The sequence below is a fragment of the Achroia grisella genome, unplaced genomic scaffold, assembly GCF_030625045.1.
Source record: "Achroia grisella isolate CSIRO2021 unplaced genomic scaffold, CSIRO_AGI_Agris_v1 utg1245, whole genome shotgun sequence".
Classification (NCBI taxonomy): domain Eukaryota; kingdom Metazoa; phylum Arthropoda; class Insecta; order Lepidoptera; family Pyralidae; genus Achroia; species Achroia grisella.
The window spans coordinates 2,568,661-2,591,594 of NW_026712606.1; the positions used below are offsets into that span (position 1 = coordinate 2,568,661).

A 22,934-nucleotide genomic window follows, 5' to 3' on the forward strand; every position below is an offset into this window, starting at 1 on the left:
CATATATCAATTATCATATATAACATAAGTAAATGCTATAAAAGTTGGTTAGGTACTAAACAAATAAACTTTTATAGCATTTACTTTATGACTTTTCATTACTTTTAATAAAATAAATATGTGTACAATAAATACATTTTAAGAATTAGCCGTCTCCAATTTACACTTTTAAATTAATATAAAATAATTCTATATATAAATACAGAACATGGCTATTGAAATCAAATAAGCCATTTAATTGCAATTGAGTAAAAATATATAAACTTCCAAACAATTTTATAATAGTAGTAAAGTAATAAAAATCGGAATTGGTTTCTTTCTCTATATCCATACTAATATTGTAAATGCTAAAATACATTAATTTGTCCGTTTGTTACTCTGGCTGGCTAACTTTCATATAAAAAAAACAGTAGCTGTTAACTTTATACCAAAATATTGAAATATTGAAATATTTTCCATTTTATTTTGCTTATTATAGTAGTAATTAGTATGGGGTATATGTTTATTAACAAAATAAAATGTAATGTCATTTTATTTTGTTTTATATATTTTGTAAGATAACATAACATAACCCAATCTTTATTCTAGAAAAACAAAAATCTTAGGGTATATGATGACAATAGAAACTAATATACGGAGAATTAAAACGATTAGAATCTTGTGATACTTTAGAATAAAAGTTTGCGATATTGGCAATTCTATTTAAGACATTGTTAAGTATACTTGGGACAGGAAATATAAGCACTACACTTACGTAGCTTTGATGCATGGAAGAAAGCGTGCACATACTCGTATCTTGTTTGGTTTGATTCGACCGGTTAGTGAGAGTTGGATCATATGAACCCAAGAGTCGAGTGTCATGACGTAATTGTTCATTAAACCATGTGTAATGACACTCGAATAGTTTATTTGATGTGAAATGTTACGCGAGTCACTAACTTGACTTTTAAGTCGTGTAGGAATAGATTTTTTTATAGCACAGACGACAAACGAGCCTGCGCCTCACTTGATGGTAAGCGATTACCGCCGCCTATGACCACCCTCAACACCAGGGGAATTGCATGGTGATTCCAAAATGTGGTTTCTATTTTTTATTTTTCACTGTGGAGGACCGCTATTAATCCAGATGACTAGGGTGGTATTTTAGTTGCAATGTTGTATGAATAGATATTTTAATAAGTCTATTTATATACGTAACGAGACTGAAAAACTTTTTGTTGTATATACAATACTACAAGCTAGCCCACCTGATGGTAAACTAAAAATTCTGTTAAATTAGCGGTCTCTTTGTAGCAGTAGAATAAGAAAATGACTGTTCAAAGGTACTTATACTACTATAATATTTAAATGTCATTTCAGTTTTAAGCTTCCTCACTTTACCTGCTAAATGGCTGCAAATAGCTATCTATAAAAAATGTGTAGTATTGTGTAGTAAACATCAACCATTTTTTATATTACTGATAATAAAATAGTACATGACACATAGTACACGACAGTGTACATAAAGTGACTATAGAACAGGATTCCCTTATCCCTATTAATGAAATTGATTTGTATACACGATCTACTCCACGAATTAAGATTTGTTTATTGTATAATAGATCCCATGGTCTATATAGATTAGATCGATACTGAAATAGATTAAAGAATGCACTGAATACTAGCAAAAAATAAAGAGGAACCTGTACTTGCGTACGTTGTATGCGCACCAGTAGAGCGCGAGATCACTATTGATTAGTTGCACGCGCAACTGTTAGGGATGTCATATACAAACAAAATTATTGTGTGCAATACTGTTGACAATTGTGACAAAAATTTTATCACAATTATCGCATACTAACTAAAAATATATTCTTAATTGATTATTTTTAGTAGCATTAAACGCATTATAAATATGAAAAGCTAATAAATTTTACATATATATTTCATATATAAATTTTATATATATATATTTTATATGATCAAAATTTACTATATAACTGATTTATAAGTAGACCACTAAAGTCTTGTTCTATAGATCTACACTTGTTCCAGTTATTTAATTTTTCAATCTTGTCTTTTTATGCCCATCGTCGATATATAAATTCAACTGTAAAAAACAAAATTCTTAATATAATCGATTTATTGGAATTTAAATAAATATAATATTTTTTTATTGAATATTAAGCGAGATTATCCATAATTGATTCTTTTTTCACATCCCTAGCTGCGGTTATACTTAATAGTTCGATCGTTTTCGTTATGCAAGTGTCATTGCTGTGATTTGCATCACTAACTAATGACTGACTGTGTAATAATCATTGTATAATAACTTGGAAAACAGCTTCACTAATTTTAGTGACAGAAAATATAATACTGCCTCATCTCACCTTCTAACAGAAACACGTTCTACAAAGCAAGTAGCTTGGCAGCTGCTGTAGGTGAAACAGGTATACAGCCAGACTTACGTAGATAAAGATATTTATATTGAGTAATACATTCTGGGAAACTGAAAATCTGCATAACTAAAGTTATTTATATTTATAAAAGATAAATTGTGATCAAGAAAGGAGAGCACCGTATTTCGTGCATTGCATTATTTTTTTCTGTTGACCAAATAAGTTTTCGTAACATTTAAATAATCTAGAATATTAGAGCAAATAATATCTTTATTACGAGAAACTTGAAAAACTTTACCCTGCAGTTAGATGTTAATGGTTTGTAAAAAAATGAGCAAACAGAAAACAATGAGGAAAACAATTACTTTCATTAAGATTTTTAATTTGAGTTTGTTAGGAGACTGATTCCATTTCACATTGTGTTTGATCTATATCAAAGTTTTAATAAGCATTCAAAGTATTTATACATATGCATAAATACATTATGAACACTAAAAGAAACTATAGAATTAAAATTCATTAGTTGCAAACATAAGTGAAATTGTTTGTTTTATAGTGTACTATACATTTTAAAATAACAAAAAAACTTTCATGAATCAGTTTATGTAATAAGATTTACTTATTTAAATTATGTCGCAGTAGTATTGTCCAGATCTTCGTTAATTTATTGTTATTAGGTTAATTCAGACACAAGCACAGTTATTATCTTATAGCCAATGTGATGGAAGTCAGCAATTTCTGCTTGATAAAAAAACAGAATATCTTTCTTCATCAAACATGCCAAGCAAAAATATAATAATAAATAAATAATTAAGAATACATCTTATAAAAGAATCTGTAAATAATAAAATAGACTCGTATATTTAACGAAATGTAAAATCTTTACAAAATAAATATTGTAAGCATGTTTAAAGAGAGTAGGCCATTATAGACCTAATTAAAAATATGCATATATTAAGATTAACAATTATTATTTCCGAATGCAAATTAAAGTAACTATCAAGCCTCTATACTGTACAATAAAATAACATCCGCTGTTAACGCCATAGCAGATTAAATTTAAATTCTGTTAAGATAATCGTGATTTTTGTCTTGTCTTTTAAGTATATTTATGAAGTCGCTTACAGTTTGATACAACCTTGGAAATTTTGCCCTTTTAAATTTTGGATTTAATAACATACCATTTACAAATACAAAGGTAGCTACTTAACATGAATAGCTAAGAATGAGTCTAATCATCATTAAAAATCATACACCTTTGTCGTTTACTGTTATGTTTAAATGGTTACATTAAACTTATTTTAGTTCAAGGTATGGCATGATGTCGTAAAATGCAACTGTAAATAAATTGAATATACAATAAATGTATTTTCATATAAACATACGAAAGTTTAGATTTTTTTCCCGTTCTCATATAACTTAACGTGAACAGGGATTATACTGAATTATCATTCAGGTGATTATAGTATATAGTTTACGTGCTAAGTTATTCTAATGAATAACATGGAATCTTTGTTAGCTTCTTGCTTGCTAGTTGGCTAGTCTGTCTACTTAGAAAATCAAACCAATTAACTAAGCAAAAGAGTTCTGTTAAAGGCGTAATTAAAAAGAGATATTTGTTTGTTGCAGGACAATGCACACATCGTCACACAGTGGGTACTAGACAACTGATACAAATATTTTTTTTTGTTTTGTAAATACATACATATTATATATGTATGTATTTTTATAGTATATATATACATATTATAAATCACTCATCCCGATACAAACAATCATACTCTTGAATACAATGTCCGATGAAGCGAACCCGCGATCATCGGAAATAAGGCGGTATGTAAATCGCTAGACTACCGAGACCGTCAACATTAAAACTAATTACAGAAAACTGTGTCCAATATTCCTAAATGTAACAGCAAGTAACAGAGCTCATAACACTCGTCCTGCTACTAAGTGGCGTGTTCAGATAATGTGCCAGTTTTGTTCCTTTTCGTCTAGAGTTTTAATCAACTCGCTTGTGAAGCGAAATGTCTCGCTAAGAGCTCGTATGGACGGCGAATGCACTTAGAGCTGGCTGATTAAGTCCGGAATACTGGGGTAAAAGCAATGTTCAAAATTTTTAGTTCTATTAACATTTATGAGTGCAACTAAGTATTTTTAATGTTAACTATTATCAAGATTGTACGTTCCGTTTCATTTTGCCTGTCATCTTCAACATCCACACAATGTCTTACGGCCTTATTTCCATAAAGGACTAGGTAGATGAACCATCAAAACCAAAATGAGGCCTTATACAAAGTTGTGTATTGTTACTTTTGTTTCACCTATTTCTTCTGCCAGTTACTGTTCTAGCGAATTAAAGGGTAATATAGATATGGCTGTGAAGTTATTGAATATACATATAGTACACTAATTACTTTAGACATTTGTACTTTGTGTCCTCGAATGCTTAACAACCTCACGAGGGAATAGAATTATGTAAATTGTATAGTCTGCTGACTATATCGTTTTAGACTGCCAATGTTAATGCCGTAACTACAGAATAAGTATAAATATAAATAAGTCTAAAGTATAATAAATATGTATTTGTATAATATATATGTATTTGGGTTACATAAGACGATGTTATCGTAATCAATATTTTTATTGTCTGTATTATTATAACATTGGTCTCCGAACTGTCATTAGTAGCAGAACTGGATGCTGGAGATATTGATAACAAACATGCACAATAGGCCGAAAGGTTCCATGTGAATAAATAATTTTGACTTTGGCTCTTAAAATAGCTAGTACTCAGGGTCTTTTATTAAAGAAGATCTAATCAGCTTCCTGTGTATTAACTGAATACAAGTTTAAAAATATTTGTAGAAAATAAATATAACAATTATTTTACAACATGTTTGTTTTGCTATTTGGGTCACCATTACGTTGGTACGTAATTGGGTCACCTTTTGTTTACTATCAAATATAACCTCTAACAGCCTTATTTACTCAAGAAATGTGCGTGTTTTACTTCCTTTACGTATATTTAATAAAATAATATGATAAGTTTATTGCACAAGTGTTTTAATTAATACCTGTTAGTTGCATCTAGCTAATGTTAAATAATGTGTTTAAGCGGCCAGGTTATATCATCTGATGTATTCTCGATGAAGTGTCCTAATTGTACATATTACGGTATCAATTGAGCCCGAGTTATAGTTGTAACTTTTATATTTGAATTATAACTTTTGGAAATAGGAAAATATATGTGAACTTACAACAATACATTGTTGGAAATAGGTTAAACAGTTTCTGAGATACTCGTAATTGCGCACAAAAGCACAGGTAAACAGAATTCAAAAAATTGATTTACAATGCTAAAGTCCCACAATTATATTTCTTTTATTATATTTTTTTTATTATTTTTCTCATACACAAACCGCGAACAGTTACATATTAATGTTTAATTAGTTAAATGTAGCATTATTTAAATTATTAACCGGGTCTTAACACGAATAATTTTATGGCAAATAAAGGTATTTACCTCTCTCGACGTTTCGACTAGGTTGCACTAGCCGTGGTCACGAGCTGACTGGAGTAACAGCGATGTCAATGTAGATAGGTGACAGCAGTTTTTTCTTCATCTACCGTCACTAGATTGTTTAACGAAAGTTCGTTTAAGAAAAGATATGTAGATGATGTTTTTTGCATATTTAATGGTACACAACAACAAGTAGACGAATACCTAAAATACCTAAATTCCGTACATTCTAAAACCAAATTTACAATGGAATTGGAGAAAGATAGGTCCTTAGCCTTCCTGGACATCCTAGTTATGGTGAGATCCGATGGCTCGGTTACACACACAGTATACCGGAAACCAACACACACAGATAGATACCTACATGCCTCCTCACATCATCACCCACGCCATTTACAATCAGTCGTCACCACTCTCACAAACAGAGCGCAAGATCTCTGTGCCCCTGAATTTGTGGAACAAGAACTATCCCACGTTCAAGAAGTACTCAAGAAAAATGGTTACATAAAGAGTAGAAGGCAAAATAAGCGCGTAACAAAAGCTAAAAAACCGGAAGTGAACAGACAGCCAGCGTACATGACTTACTTAAGAGGAATAACGGACAAAATTGGAACAGCACTAAATAAATACTCCATTAAGACTGTATATTATCCGCCCTCAAAAGTAACGAACAATTTACGTTCACCAAAGGATAAGCTACCTTATGAAGCTCCAGGTGTCTACAAAATTGACTGTAGTTGTGGTAGCTCTTATATTGGCCAAACAAAGCGATCAATAGCCGAGAGAGTCAAAGAGCACATCGCAGCGGTTAAAAATCGACAACCACACAAATCAGCGATTGCCGATCATCTACTGAACGCAGGAACAAATCACTGGATTGAACTACATGCGCCTAAGGTCCTCTCTACTGATCGCCACTATTACCCACGAATGGTCCGGGAGGCGGTTGAAATTAAAAAACATCCCAATTTCAACAGAGAGAATGGCTTAAAATTATCATCTGCGTGGAATCCAGTCATAAATAAATTCAAGCAAAGTTCAGTAGCATCAATAGTCAATAAGTGTACGGATACCGTGAGTGCTGTGTGTCGCGAACTTTCGTTAAACAATCTAGTGACGGTAGATGAAGAAAAAACTGCTGTCACCTATCTACATTGACATCGCTGTTACTCCAGTCAGCTCGTGACCACGGCTAGTGCAACCTAGTCGAAACGTCGAGAGAGGTAAATACCTTTATTTGCCATAAAATTATTCGTGTTAAGACCCGGTTAATAATTTAAATAATGTATATTAAACACGAAAGTTTAAAATTAGTTAAATGTAGCATTTCCCATATAATATTATCAATTAAACTATCACTGACTGATAAAGAACAAAACAAAAAATGATGCTGAATACATTGGTTAAGTAATTTTTCAGTTCAGCTAGACTAATAAGCGAATAACATTAATTGTATTAACATATGTATATCGGTGAGAGGTTAACATCTAAATCAATATACAATAATAATATTACTGATTGCTAAGGGTTACTATTATGTAAGTATTACGAATATAACAATCCGTGTAAATAATTCGCATATAAAATAGTTTGTAAATATTATATCAATAATTGTATGTAAAAGTGGCAATATGGCATGGCATTATCATTTAAATTGAATAAACTTGTGGCAATGCAATAATGTTTAATTTTGTGGGTAATGAAATAAGCGTTAATTGTCCGATCATTGTTCTTGCAAATGTTATTTCGATGAAATTTTATCTTTTTAATGAATAAATTTTACTAATATTTCTGCATCATTTATTCTGAATACGATATTATATTGTAATATGAAATGAAATATTTACATAAGACTCTTGATTAATTTTGTATCGTTTTTATATATTTTTTTGTTTTATATAGGTACACCATTACATTATTTTATTGAGGTCTTTGTCCAAAGTCGTCTACGGGAGTACTTCTGTTCTACTGGTATTCAGCCGCCAAACAACTTGCATTGTAAGATCTGGTCAAGAAAGATAAGGCAGTGAAATTACAGAGATAGAGGTATGACATTCATATTCATATATGTATGTATATGAGTTACGGTTACCACTTACCATCAAAATGGCCGTTGGCATGTCTGCTATCCCGGTTACATAAATAATATAGGTAATAGAATTGAGAGGTGGTTTTATTTCCAACAGGAAGCCCCATTATATAGTCTATGATTATTTTAGCGTATATGTTGCGTATTGCATACATATTATGAATGATTTCCTAATTACATGTTACCCATAACTTACCTTTTAACCTCTGACTTTGGCCAACTTTCACTCTATACCAGTTTTACAAACAACATAATATATGCATGGATTTAGTGAACGTTTTAAAAGAAATGTCATTATGAACATTGAAATGTAAACGTCTTTTCTTTAAACATATATTAAAGATCCTTACCTTTAATATAATAATCGATAATAATTTTAATCAGGCTTTTTAATAAGCTGTATGCTATTTTAAATTTAGAATTAAAAATGCCATACATGCATACATAATATTATACTAACTATAGTACAACATAAGATTGTATCTTATTAAATGTGATTTGACTACTCATTGTCGCCTCAGGGGAAACATACACGAGAAGACGTCTATTTTAAGATACTATTGTCTGATTATATTATATATTAATCATTGACAGAGTAATAATACTTACGATCATAATGGAATTAATATTTGTGAATTATTTTCATAATAAAATATACAATTTTTGTTACAGTCAATAACACAAATAGAAATCTTTAATTGAATTAAAATGTTCGAAATTATAAAATTATAACATACTTTTTAATTTACATAGCGTTAATAGGCAGCAAGTCTATGTAAAGGTTTAATTGTAAATGTTTAATTTATGATATTGTACCAGTGTGCACTTGAATACATAAATAGTATATACCCCTTTCTGATGTATAGTGATAAATTATTTATTTAACTGATTTTTCATAACAAAACGCGCCAGGATTTTTATTCCGTAAAAAATAACGTGCAACATTCAGTTTTATGAAAAGAATGATATCACAAAAAAAATATACAGTCCTTGATTTTTGGATGATAAACATATAATCGATCCACATTGCGATTTAGTATGATATTATTAGTGTTAATGTAATAGTCAAGTAGGTTAACGAAATTCCCTTAAGTCTACCGTCCGTGAAGCAAGGCCGCCGCAGAGCCGTCGCTTTCATTGGGAAAGTGGCCGGAACTGGTCGCGTCTCGTGCTTGCCTCATAAAACATGAATGCTGCATCGCTCGAGAAATTGTTGGTAATAGTGCATCTTAGGTGTTTGCTTCCTTATTACGGTATGGTTTCCTAGGATTTTATGTAGATTGCATGCAACTGAAATCTATTGGTATAATTCAATGTGCATGGTATGAAGAAATATACTGATTGCTGTGATTTTTTCTACTTGTGGTGAATATGTTTGTATGTCTCAAGTCTTATCTCCAGCACGTTGCTAGATACGTATATTACATATATATTTGTATATATTATAAAACCAAGTTCCCGCTGTGTCTGTCCGTATGTTACCGATAATTTTAAAAACTACTGAATGGATTGCCATGCGGTTTTTATGTACGGACAAAGTAATTTCTGAGGAAGATTTATAATTCAATAAGGCAAATTAATAATGAACCCCTATTCGAAATATAATGAACCCTAATATTACCATTAAAGACATCATGTTACAAGTGGTAATGAGAGGAGGTATATTTCTCTTTTGAGGAAATATCTCTCTTATTAAAGAAATATAGTCATATATTTTTTTAATTTACAGTGGGCTGTTAATAATAATCTGTATTTAATATTATAAAGATAAAGACGTAGAGACCGAATTATAAGGAAATTAAAAACTGAAAACTACACCAAATTGAGATTATTTTTCATCATTTTCATTTTCTCATCTGGCGTCATATAGATATAATCTTAATGTATTATATATTGATAATATATTCAAAACAATGTAAAGCCATGAATATGTCAGGTGAAATTCAACTACATGCGTATTAAAGAAATATAACTATATATAAACAATATACAATATAATTTCATACCACTAATAACGTTTGCTATATGTAGGTGAGATATAAACTATACAGTTAATTCGATGATTAAGTCAGTACTTACGAATACCTTCAGAAGCTAGCAGGGCCATCGCACTGTGATATTTAGGTATACGAAACGTCAAGCAGAGCTAAACTTCAATTACCGTGTCATAAAAAATGGAGGAGATATATGTAGTCCTTTTTAACTATAATATATAACTTTCTAATATAATTATCACCAAGGTAGACCATTGTATTTATTTCGTATAGTAGCTGAAATAGCTACTATACGAAGTTTGGAGGATGAAATAAATAAGTAAAATTACAAGATAAAAGGCATACCATCTACTCCGGAATGGCAACTTATGATATGTGCAACCTTTAACACTTAACATCAGATAACCCATCAGGGATTTTACCATTCCAATAAAAAAAAACTATTTTTAATATTATAATATCGGGCATGATATAGGTGTTTTAAAAGTTATTGATTTAATTATTTATTTTTCAACCACATTACGTCACAATGGCTGGATGGATTTGAATAAATTTGTTTACACGGATAAAGTATATTATAGATTATAATCTAGAATAAATTTTATATCTTCCTAATTTTCTAATTTGTAAACATTTAGAAATAGTTAACATACATATTCAAATAACTGACCATTTAGGTTAGTAAATACCAGAGGCTTGATTATATAATCTACTTACATAGTCCAAAATATATAATGTACAGGTGAATTTATAACCGCAACTATCGAATATAACAATAGCTATAGATAATCTATAACTGCCTATTTTAATCTCTTTCAAACGAAAAGCAATAATTTCTAGTGACCGGGGTGACCTTAAACTTAAAAATAAAATACCACGTTCTTAAATGGACTAACAAGAGAATACTAGCTCTATCTATCAATCTCAGTGTCAACAACTAATGGAACGGACAGAATACGTAGCTCGGAGTAATCTCAACTAAGATTAACTCTCAAACTTGGTATCGACAGGACGCCAAACATTATTTTGTATTTCCTACTACGAACAGACTAACTTTAAAACCAAACTTGTTTGGTGTAGCCGAGTTATACAAAATGTATTTGTTTTAAAAAAAAACTAAATTTTCTCTTTTTCCTTTTAATTACTTGTGGATACAGATGGATGGACGGAGTTTAAATTAAATACGCTGTAAGTTAGTATTCTATTTTTAACGTTGTGTTCTTATATAATTAAAATGGAGATAAAAAATTAATATAAGCATTGAGAGACTTTTATATTAAAAATAAATAGTAGTATTTAATGATAAGATAGTAAAATACAAAATAATTAGTCTAAGATATATTTTTAGAAAAAATAACTGACAGTACTAAAAATAATTACTACGAAATCAATATGGTAGTAAAAACTTTTTATAAAAAAATAATAACTATGTTTTGATTTGGCGAATATAGAAACACAAAACGTTGAATTAAGAAACTTATGGTTATAGAAGAAGATTTGAAATTATAATAAAAACAAACCTCGTTAAGTTTAAATGGCTAGAAAACAAGTTTCATTTTCTTTTGTTCACAAAAGTGTCATGAAATGACTACGTGCGTCACTTCTTGTCACCTGGGTCGGGTTGGTACGTCCGGTCAAAACTATATTGTTATGTTCTCTGTAAACACATAAATAACTAGGCTCTACACAATTAGCATCACCACAGCTGAATTTGTTTGGATTTCATAGATCGGCTCGACCGATTGGGCGCAGTTATAGATCTATATAGCTTTATACTATAGATATCTCGAAGTGACTATCTTGTTGGCCTTTGGCATTTTTTTTTATTTTTTTACCCATTTACTTAGTTTGTAGGTTTTGGGTGGACTTATTTACTACTTTTAGGAAACTGATAATATTTTAAGTATTTGCTAAATGTTAAGGATCATGGACCACTTATAAACATTATGTAATATTAATAATATGATCACTTTGAATATCATTATTTTAAGCAACGCTGTGATATATATTGTAATAGATATTTTAAGCAATTTATATACAAAAAAGATTATTTACGAAGAAGTATCTCGTATATTTGTAAGTATATATCTATAATACATGTAACAGATAGGTGAAATCTTTCCACTTCACTTAAACTTAAGTAGCTAAAGCACGGCGGAATAAATTAATACTTTATTTATAAATTAATAATGAACATTCGCAGTGTAATTAATATTGGCTACACTTGACTGGCAGCTAACTTATACATTATTCTTCACTTTGTAACCTATCAATTAATCAACCCGTAAGGCCAACTTTTGTTTTTTTTTCTGTCAGCTACCTTTTAACAGTAGCTAAGAGTACATAACATTTCACAAACAAATATAATACGACAATTATATAATGATTAAAAAAACATTCAATGGAAATTTACACAAAAATTATATTTACAAATCGAGAAACAATATGCTAAACGGTTATTTTTTGTATAACTTTACAATATTATATACATGTGATATTATATTATTATGCTATTATGACCTTTTCTACGGTTGTTTACAATTGCACATATTAAGTAAATACAATGTTTACCATGGTAATATTATTTATTAGTACCTGATATTTCGATGCTGTTACAGCCCTTAGTCGATAGAATTACCGTATACTTCGAAATATCTAGAGCTCATAAATCATACGTGCCGTTATGATGTTATATTTGAAACTGTATAGTAATTATTCTCTCATATGGATGAATATTTATTTATTTCTAAACTCTTTATTACACCGATCATTTTACATAAGATTTATATAGAAAAGATATATGGAGACCGCCTTTTATACATCAAAAGGCGGTCTTATCATAAGAAGCAATCTCTTCCATAAAATACTCTAGAGAGAGTAGAGAGTAGAAGGTAGAAAGAATATATATATATGTATAAAGGTAATAAGTGGTAATAATTTATTGTGTAATAGATTGTATTCTAATATTAAGTCTGTAAAGTTTGACTAAACGACATGCACATTAAATCCGCTAAAATTATTATCATTTACTAAAACCAAAATATAAGTAAGCATCGTCAAGCTTAGTATGATTTCAAGTAAGATTTTATGATAATCGCAAAATTCTATTGTGGCGTTTCAATGTTGTCACATAATAAATGAACACAGAAATTGTGAAAGAGAAATTATTTCTATTTTATCTCCCTGTCATAGATGCGCAATGCAATCAAACCTGCACCTACACCTTTGCCATATTAGAGCCTTCACAGTCGTCAATTATTTATGTCTGTTATTTACCATTTCCTAGACATCTAGAGATTTTCTTGCGGTTGCATTATGTGCTGTAATGTTTTTTTAATGACTATATAGTCATAATATAGAATAATAATATTATTATTCTAATAAAAATGACAAAATATAACGAAAACAATAGGTGCTCTTATCGTTAAAAGTGATCGCTTTCAAATAATATTTTTTAGATGGAGAAAAGTACAAATGTTCAATGGGGTATTAATAATAGTAATGGTATTTTTATAAATAACAACACATTTTGAATAATATTCTACTTTGTTTTGTTTCTAATTTCGATTATAAATATATTTTTTACTAATAATATTTTTGTATATTTCAATGAATGTATAATCCATTTATTTATAATTTTATATTGACAATTTTGAAAATGTTTTCATCTGATATGTTTTCATGTAGCAGAAATTTATTATTCCTGTTATTCAGTGGGTTCAAATTTTATTTTATTTCTCTTTATCTTTGGGATTTTGGTTTAATTCGTATGTCAAGTATATGTACATAATTTACAAGATTTCGTTATTTCTCAATGAATGAATAGGATTATCACTGTATTAGTTTAATTATACATAGTATTTATAATATTAAAGCAGATGTATTTGTAACAAATTTCGTAATAGCCTAACCTGTTCTGTCTGTGAAGTAACACATAGTGATATAAAAAATGTAGTGCTGTTCTAACAAAAAACTGTTTTTACTTCATACGAGATGATGCTATCTGTTTTTTCGTGCTTGAGGTCACTTCCACAGTTTCATCAGTGACTAGAATACGACCTGGTTCGTCTTTATTATATGTTAATTCATATTTAACCAACTTTAAAAAATGAAGATTCTCTATCGAGTTAATACAGTAAAAAGTAAAATACCGTCTCGCGATAGTTTTTCAAATTTATTGTTATAAATTCTGATTGTATCTTTTTAAAAGAAAGTATGTTTACTTCCTTATTGGTTTTTTATAGATTCTATATATTTTTTAATATTAAGGGTCACTGACGTCTCATAAGTAAATACAGCGGTGTCTAGAAACTTGTTTATTCGTTCCTTGATCTTGACATAGATATTGTAAAATAATCCTTCTCTAGCAAACCAGTTCGCAACGAGCTCGTTATTTGCAATCGTTTATATACCTTGATGCTAATTCAATTATTATAATGAAGATGCAAAATATAGTGACCGTAGCTTTATTGGATTTTTTTGGTAATGGAATGAAAGTTTTGTTTGTTTAATCAAAAAATAACTTCCGGTATTATGCTTACATTTCTTTAGGTGAAGGTATACTCATATGATTAGAATTGATTATCTATACGTATATTAAGATTAACAAACCCTTTAGACTTTGCTATTTCGTTAAATTAGTAATAATTACGTAAATATTAATGAATATAATATTAATAATTAACATATATATTGTGTATGTATCACATATCATTGTCTCACTGAGTCAAGTACTATAATAAAGCAGAGCTTATATGAGATACAAGAAGCTGAAATATAGATTTAATTATATCTAAATTATACATGAAATACAACGTAAACAACACAAGAAGTAATAATACTCAAGAACACAAATGCTTGTATTATTCGGGAACAGAACTACAACTATCTAGAGGCGTTATGTACTCATCACTGGACCACTTTGTTTGCAAAATTCTAGTTATACAATTAATGTTATATTTATTTTACTATTTTAAGTATCAATTTTAAAGTAGAACATCATATTCATAATAGTCATGAATTATACATGAAGTAGATATCTTTATATATTCAGTGCTCTAGTATAATTTTATAATTAAATTGTAAAAGAGATTACTAGGTTATAGTTTTGATACACTTAATATGTTTATTTGTTATTAATATATGCGTTTAAAAAGTTAGTTCAATAGGTTTACAGACATTTTATTTCTGCTGTTTCAGTACTGCGAATGGCTTACCCGTATGTCTATGTGGTTGCAACTATTTAAAATATATTTATAGGATTATCTATAACTGATTAAAATGACAATTCTGGTATTGGTGCTTCACAGCATAAGTCAGAAAGATGGCGGTAGATTCGCCTAGATTTATATGTAAACACTGTTCTACCATGTAACAAAAAAATATTTTCATTACAGGTTTTAAATATTATGATTGCACTTTACTACAATATTATAGTTTGTGTATGCCTAGTGTATTTACCGTATATGTAATTGTATATGAACTAGTTAGTAAAAATAATTTTCATATTATATACTTGATTGAAGTTAGAATGCAGGAAAAATAATAATAAGCAATAATAGCAAAAATGTATATCTAAATATATATATCTCAAAGGTGACTGACGTAGTGCTCTATCAACGCACAGTCCAAACCACTGGACGGATCGGGCTGAAATTTGGCATGCAGGTTGATGTTATGACGTAGGCATCCGCTAAGAAAGGATTTTGATTAATTCTACCCCCAAAGGGATAAAATAGGGGATGAATGTTTGTATGAAACTTTGTCAATTTTAAACTGATCGGGCTGAGACTTTGCATGCATAAAGCTACTATGACGTAGGCATCCCCTAAGAAATTACTTTGATAAATTACACCCCTAAGGGGATAAATTAACGCGAGCGAAGCCGCGGGCAAAAGCTAGTATAATAATATAAATGAAACATGAGTACATATATGCAGAATGTTTTAGGTTACCACATATATATAAAATTTAATAATTAAATGATAATTATATTTTATTACAAAACAAAAAATGTAGACTTTGTTCTTAACTAAAGTTACGGAAACGGTCTGTTATAAAAATAGCCTTAAAAAATCAGGAAGATATTTTTTGTTGCTATTAATTATTACTATTGTTATGCTAATGTTGTAGTATTTTAAATTGTAGTGAAAATCAAGCATGTTAGCATGATATGATTATCTTGTGATATCACTACTGAAAATGTACATATATTGTGCTTGTTTTCGGAAATTTATGTTGATATTACATAACTTTTATATGTTTAATATTTTATCTACCCACTCCAATATGTTATACTGTGGTGTATTAATTAGTAAATAGTTTAAATTAGCGTTCCAAAGTTGCCGTACTTCTATTAGCATGAGAGGTTGTAAACTAGATTCAAATTCCACTTTCCGAATACTAGTCTAATTCTATTTCTGAACATTGTCCATGAATTGAAGTAACCATGATACTCGTATAATTTGTAGGAACGCTTGATACTATACTCCAGCAAGTACCTAGACAGCAATCGAATGAAATAGGTTTTTATGAAACTGGAATGGTACACAAATTACGTACATAATTGTAAATGGTAATGGTCGCAATATATAAATGACCAGAATCACGGATTTCACAGAATACATAGAGACGGCCGTAGTACCTTACATGCTATGTCTAAGTTGTTATGCCTCCATACTTTTTATTGCCGTATCTTCAGATTGGAATACAGATTACAAGTTACTGAGGAGCAGAATGATGTGAGAAAGAAAAGACTATGCAGACGACTTTATTCAAAGTCCTGTCCAGTCCCTGGACTGGTGACTGCGTGCCTACACATATGTAAATACATATACATAGGGATTTATTTTCAGTTATCGATATATTATTTTTATGAGATTGATATTGGACTAAGTAATACAAACTCAACCACTAGTAAGAACAACAAGTTTGCCAACAAAATTTTATGACGGTGATGTGAACTCACACACTCAGAGGAGTATGATGTTTAAATTGTAGTGATACGATGGAATGCAGTTCCCGGAAATAGATAAGTGAGAGAAATAGCTCAATTTTATTACAAGTGCATGAGAAATTCATGCAAATCTGAATGAGCATGCATGTCGCCGGAAACTTTACTTGTAGACGCTACGCAAGATCGCGTAAACGTGTATTTTATGTAAATATGAGACATATAAATTGCATGTGTATGGTGAGTACACGGGATTCTTATAAGTTTGTTATACGGATATCGAGAAGGGATCATTTGTATTATTTTGTATATTTATATATAGGTTTCTCATCACACTGTACTTAGAGTTTGTATAATTTCTAAGAAGATTAATTGTATATACGGTAGTATATAAATAAAAAATCCTGTAGACTAAGTAAGACAGTTACAAAATTACCGAGGTAGAATTTATTTATTTGAGGAAGTCGTCTAGGTGGACCTCAGGTTTATGGTGAGATTTGGCAGTGAAATTACAGGATAAGACATAACATAGATAACATCTCTTAGTCGGATGTCACATGATAAGATCATGTCCATTGTGCTGTTCATGTATATAAGCAATGGTAGGTACTTCCAGTGAGGTGGGCAGTCAGGTAGGTTGAATGCTATACCACTTACACAAAAAAATGTCTATCCAAACCAAAAATGATGTAACGATATAAAAAATACTAAGAAACCTAAATCAAGTTTTCGATACCTGAACGCAAAGGTCTGTGGCGATGAGGTCATAATAAATTCCTGGGCTCCATGCCCAATATTTTTGTTACTCAGCAGTTTTGTGAGGGCAATGATATTACGTTAAGGGAATTGACCCCTCAGTTATTACAAAGTACATACAAATATAAACAAACAATTGTTATATGAGTATAGCTGTAAAAACTAATATATATGTATATATTAGTTTTTACAGCTATACAATGCATAACTGCGGAATATAACTAGTAGTTAACAATATAAGTTGTTTGCTCATATATGCCAATTTAGCAGTAAAAAACTTTACCTTCCATAAAGTGATGACAATTACCTACCATAATTGCATGCTTCGTAACTTATTCACTGGACATGAAGTTAGGAATGTCAATAGCAAGTAAATAGATGCATCCGTCCACTTGACCGAGATTGGATCTAGTTTCTTCTATACTTATATTCTTCAGCCTTGCTACATATAGACAAGTAGTAGGCTTAATTAAGTTCATAGATGCTATCGAAGTAAATGGATTAAACGTACATGATCAATTAATTAATTATTCTCCACGATTTCTAGGCTATTTTGCAGGTGAATCAATTTTATGATTGTGTAAAGCCTTGACGTTATGGTATTTACATACTATTTTATGGTAAGTGTAATTTGATTTGTTTTTTAACATAAAATCTTATTTTTCTAACTTATTTCATGTCTTAGAAGATTGTCCATTCAATTAAATTATTTTGTGTGCGTTAAACTTGAATGATTGATTATTTATTAAAATTTTATAGTTAGTCGTACAGTAAAGTATTACTATATTTGTTATCTTGAGTGGCAATATATATTTTACAGCTGGCATGCAAATATTATTTATACTCAGCTTAATAGTTTGTTACTTTAACGTTAGAGTCTGAAAATTTGATTTTATATTCTTTGTATAATATGTAAGACATGAAGTTTCAACAATAAATTAGAAATTTCATTGTAATAGGACATGGATAACCACTGGCGAGATAATCACTCCAGTAAGGAGCCAGTAATACATAAATGCATGGCTATTGAGTTTATTAATAGAATAAGATATAATAGTATTACAGATTGACATCCAGGATTATCGATCAACCCACACTTCAAGTGTTGAAGTGACACATGTCAGTAGTAACTAGCATAATCTGACCGTGACAGCTACAAAACTTGTCACCTTTGTCACACGAAGTACTTTATGTATCACGATGTGTTTTGTAACAATAATATCTAGTAAGAAAGGACGCGTTATTGAAAATGATTGTACATATATGGTTTTACGTAGGCCACGTAATGTTTTATTAGTATTTCCATTCATTACATTGCTATGTTGTCTATTGTTTAGTGTAAGTGGACAATTAGCGAAAATGTGTGTATTTTTGCTATGTAGCATAGAATAAACACCGAAAGTAATCACATAAACATACTAAGTCATTATTATTTACAGAAGATGTAAATATTTTAAAGGATAGAATAATAATAGATATTTCAATTGTTCTACTGTATGATTTTATAATCCTGGCAACAAAACAATAGAAAATTAAAAATATATATTGGTGAAATAAAATTTAGAAATGGCCATACATAGAAAAAATGATCTTCCAAATGTTATAATATAATTTGAATTTGATTCAGGTTTAGTTATATCAAAATGTATTGTGCAAATATTGTATAACATTATTATTATAGATTAAGACAAATCAGTGTACATAATGTATTAAAAAATATGAGAAAATGATTCTTTTGTTTAGTATACCTTATTTTTTACCCTTATGTAAGCGCGATATTAATTAGTATTGATATTTAGTTCTGATTATATATGGCCGCTATTATATTAAACCAAATTCATTAAATACAAAAACCGCAATGAGCACGACAAACTTCAACCACAGTATCCAAACATAATGATTACTCAAATATTTCAAACAGATGCTACACATTCATTTATTCGGTTTTGTTGTTTATTGTTACCGATATGTATTAGTATATAAAGGGTGAATACTTATAGACGAGTAATATACGATAACTTTTCCAATATTCTGTCCCTAGTATTCGTCTTAGAGATGTCGCAAAACATCAATTGTCACAAACGTTTATCCGATATAAGTGCTCACAAGCACGTGTACAGAATATCTTTAGAGGATCACTGAACTTGCTCTGGGTGCATTGACTTACACCCAGGCATTCAGAGGACATACCCACAGTAATGCCAGCCATAAAACAGGTGAGATATCTCAGTGTACGGGGTTATTTTAAAAATCTTGTACATCCTCTAAGCATTGTGTTCTCCCGTTACAACTGACGTGTCTGAATATTTTATTTTTAAATATTTACACAATGTTTTCTCTGGAAATAAGGATAAAATTCTTATTTAAAATAATACTTGTATTTTTGTTAGTTATAACAAGTTAATACTCACTTTAAAGTACATTGTATATTTGGATAGAGGTAAGAAAGCAGAAGGTGCTAGATTAAAAATGATGATTATTTTTAATTTCATACAAGTTAGCTATATATCTATATTTTTTATAAAAAAACATAAAATAAGCAAAATATAACAATAATAATAAACATGGACAATTGGAATTCACACAATGCCGTCTAGTATCAAGCTAAGCACAGCTTGTGTTATGGATACTAAACAACTGATAAATATACTTGCATGATTTTTTTTGCATGTGTAATGTACATAGAAAATACAAATATTTGTATCTTGCGAGGAAACTTCGCAACATCAGACGAGACTGGCGGTGTTTTAATCAGCTACACCACCGAGAATGTTATGTAAACTGTGTATTCTGTAAAATTTAATATATTACTGGATGCGTAAAGGTATTAAAACTAATACGTCTCTGTTTACCATAATCTTTAGGTGTAGCAACGCACGATGTTATCATACGGGTGACGATAAAATTAATATGCCAATGTTGTTGATGTTCTTAAGTCGTGACAGGTCCAGGTCATCAAAGATTTCGCCATTTTATGAAGCATGTTTCATTATTGATATATTTGATATAGACGGCCTTGCTGATCTAGCGGTTTTGTACACCGCTTTACATCCGATGGTGGCGAGTTCGATTCTTCGCAGGATGCAAACATTTGTATACATTAACATTATTGTTTGTGTCGGTCTGGGAGTCGTCTATGTATATTGTGTGTTTATAACTGGTGTCTAGTACCTATAACACTATATCTGCTGGGATTTGATGCGCTGTGAGAATTGTCCTGGATTATTATCAGTATTATTTATCCGTCTGTTCCATTAAATATCTTAAATATGATCAAATTTTTCGACTAGAAAAAAATTTATCGACACAGTAAATACAAACTCCCATATCCCGTACATTTATGTGATATGCATGTACAATGTATATAAGTATAGGGGGGAAGGTAATTGTCAGTAATGTGGACTGATCTCATTGCTAGCAATGTACCACGTCAGGTTGACCTCCACGCGGTTCCCCCTGGAAACCATCATAATAAATTCTTAGTGAATTTGTCATGATGGGCTAGCTGAACAGACCTCATGCTCATCTTATTATCCTCCACTTGTGTCCCGCCAGCGTAAACCGTTAGCGCAGGCGGGTGCACCATTCCATTATCATACATAAAACAAATATATAAGTAGTAGGTATAAGTAAATAAACGAACGAATTAAAATAAAATCACTAATTAATACTTCCAATCGACTTCTATATTTTGTTCTATCTATCTTCATGTTATCAAATGTCATTATTGGTTACGATTATACCAAACCCCTATAACGTTATTGTGACTCGCGGTTGACCGGTTTCTCCAACAGGTCATTGCTCTACCGAAAGTAAATTTTAAGTTTAAAGGTTAAATAACGTCTTTTAGAGTTCATATATAATTATCATTATATAATGATATATTGAAATCCAATATTAAATTAAGACGTAACTTTGTGTCGCTATAGAAACTGTTCACACATTATTTGTTATTATAATAATATTGGCGTTTTCCATCAGACAGGATGAATGAGTCATCATGATGGGGATAAGAGTTAATAAGAGGTCTTGTTCTTTTATATTATTAAATATAGTATCATATGTACATACCGTGGATATAAATATAGAATGGGAACAAAAATTGATTACATATTATTATTTCTAAACTATAAAAAATATATAATACAATGTGACATTTTCAAGAGTACATAAGTTAACAAATTCATCTATGATCCCAAAAATACATATAAATTAAGGGTAGATGTGTAGTATTGTAATCTTTACATAGTATAAAATAAAGTTCCTAAGTTGTCTGTTTGATTGTAAATATAATTTGTGATTGATGAAGGTTATATGTAGATCTATGTAAACCCGTGCGAAGCCGGGGCAAGTAGCTAGTTGTAAATAAAGTAACTATAATTTATTCAATAGTGATAATTTTAAATACTAACTGATTAATTAAACGTTAAATCATACACCCGTGAAATTATTTGGTCAATAAAGAAGAATCGAAAGTATTTGGTTGGGTTGTGATTAAATAGTACGTTATTTACATAACTAGAAATGCATCGAGTGTTTATTCAACACAGGACCGTGTAATATAAATTGGCATGTTTGATTTATCAATTCCAATGCATATTAATTGGTGCTGATTTGTAATTGAACTAACTTATGTTATTGTGCAATAGTTTGTAGGCATAGACCTAGATAGTCTAGCCATGAAAATGGATTACAATTCGTAAATATAATAGATGAGAATAGGATAAAATTAACCTTAATTTAATTTTTTGCAGTTGTTCACGAACTGTCAAAATCAGTGATTTATTAATAAGACTGCACCATTTTTACGAACACAACATGCAAACTGTTTCACCAATACGATTTTTTATGATTTAATTACATCTGTTGTAGATTACTGTTATTCAGATTTCTCTAATACGTTTCCGCTTTTACGTTCGTTTTAACATATAACTCTATGACTGGTTTCAATAAAGAATTTTTTCGAAATACATTTTTGAACTAATAATATACCTTCTAATTTTATTGTATATGAGTTTATGTGTAGTTGTATGTAAATATGTATATGTGTATAAACTTATGAGCAGCACATTTCTTATTTTATTTACACGATTCATATGTATATATATTTAAACTGTTGATAATTATTGAATTTATAATTGCAGACAACTATGAATATTTAACTAAAACTTTATTATACAAGTTCGAACAATATTCGAATACCAAAAATATAATGTCGTTGCAATTACACATGTTAAATACT

General features: G+C 29.9%; 2 protein-coding genes across 3 annotated transcripts in view; one reads left to right on the forward strand and one right to left on the reverse strand.

Moving 5' to 3' along the window:
• Window positions 1-22,934, reverse strand: part of LOC131854735 (uncharacterized) — a 151,590-nt gene that overhangs the window by 122,704 nt on the left and 5,952 nt on the right. The gene's annotated exons all lie outside the window — the stretch shown is intronic.
• On the forward strand, window positions 6,148-8,692 carry LOC131854760 (uncharacterized). Its single transcript, XM_059205900.1, has 2 exons — window positions 6,148-6,708; window positions 8,663-8,692. The coding sequence occupies exons 1-2, from the start codon at window positions 6,148-6,150 to the stop codon at window positions 8,690-8,692; spliced, it is 591 nt and encodes a 196-aa protein (XP_059061883.1).

Excerpts from the sequence above, each read along its gene's own strand:
- LOC131854760 (XM_059205900.1), top strand. The coding sequence starts at position 6,148 with ATGGAATTGGAGAAAGATAGGTCCTTAGCCTTCCTGGACATCCTAGTT. Across the intron at positions 6,709-8,662 it reads TCAAAGAGCACATCGCAGCG|TCAATAACACAAATAGAAAT; the intron begins GTTAAAAATCGA and ends TTTTTGTTACAG.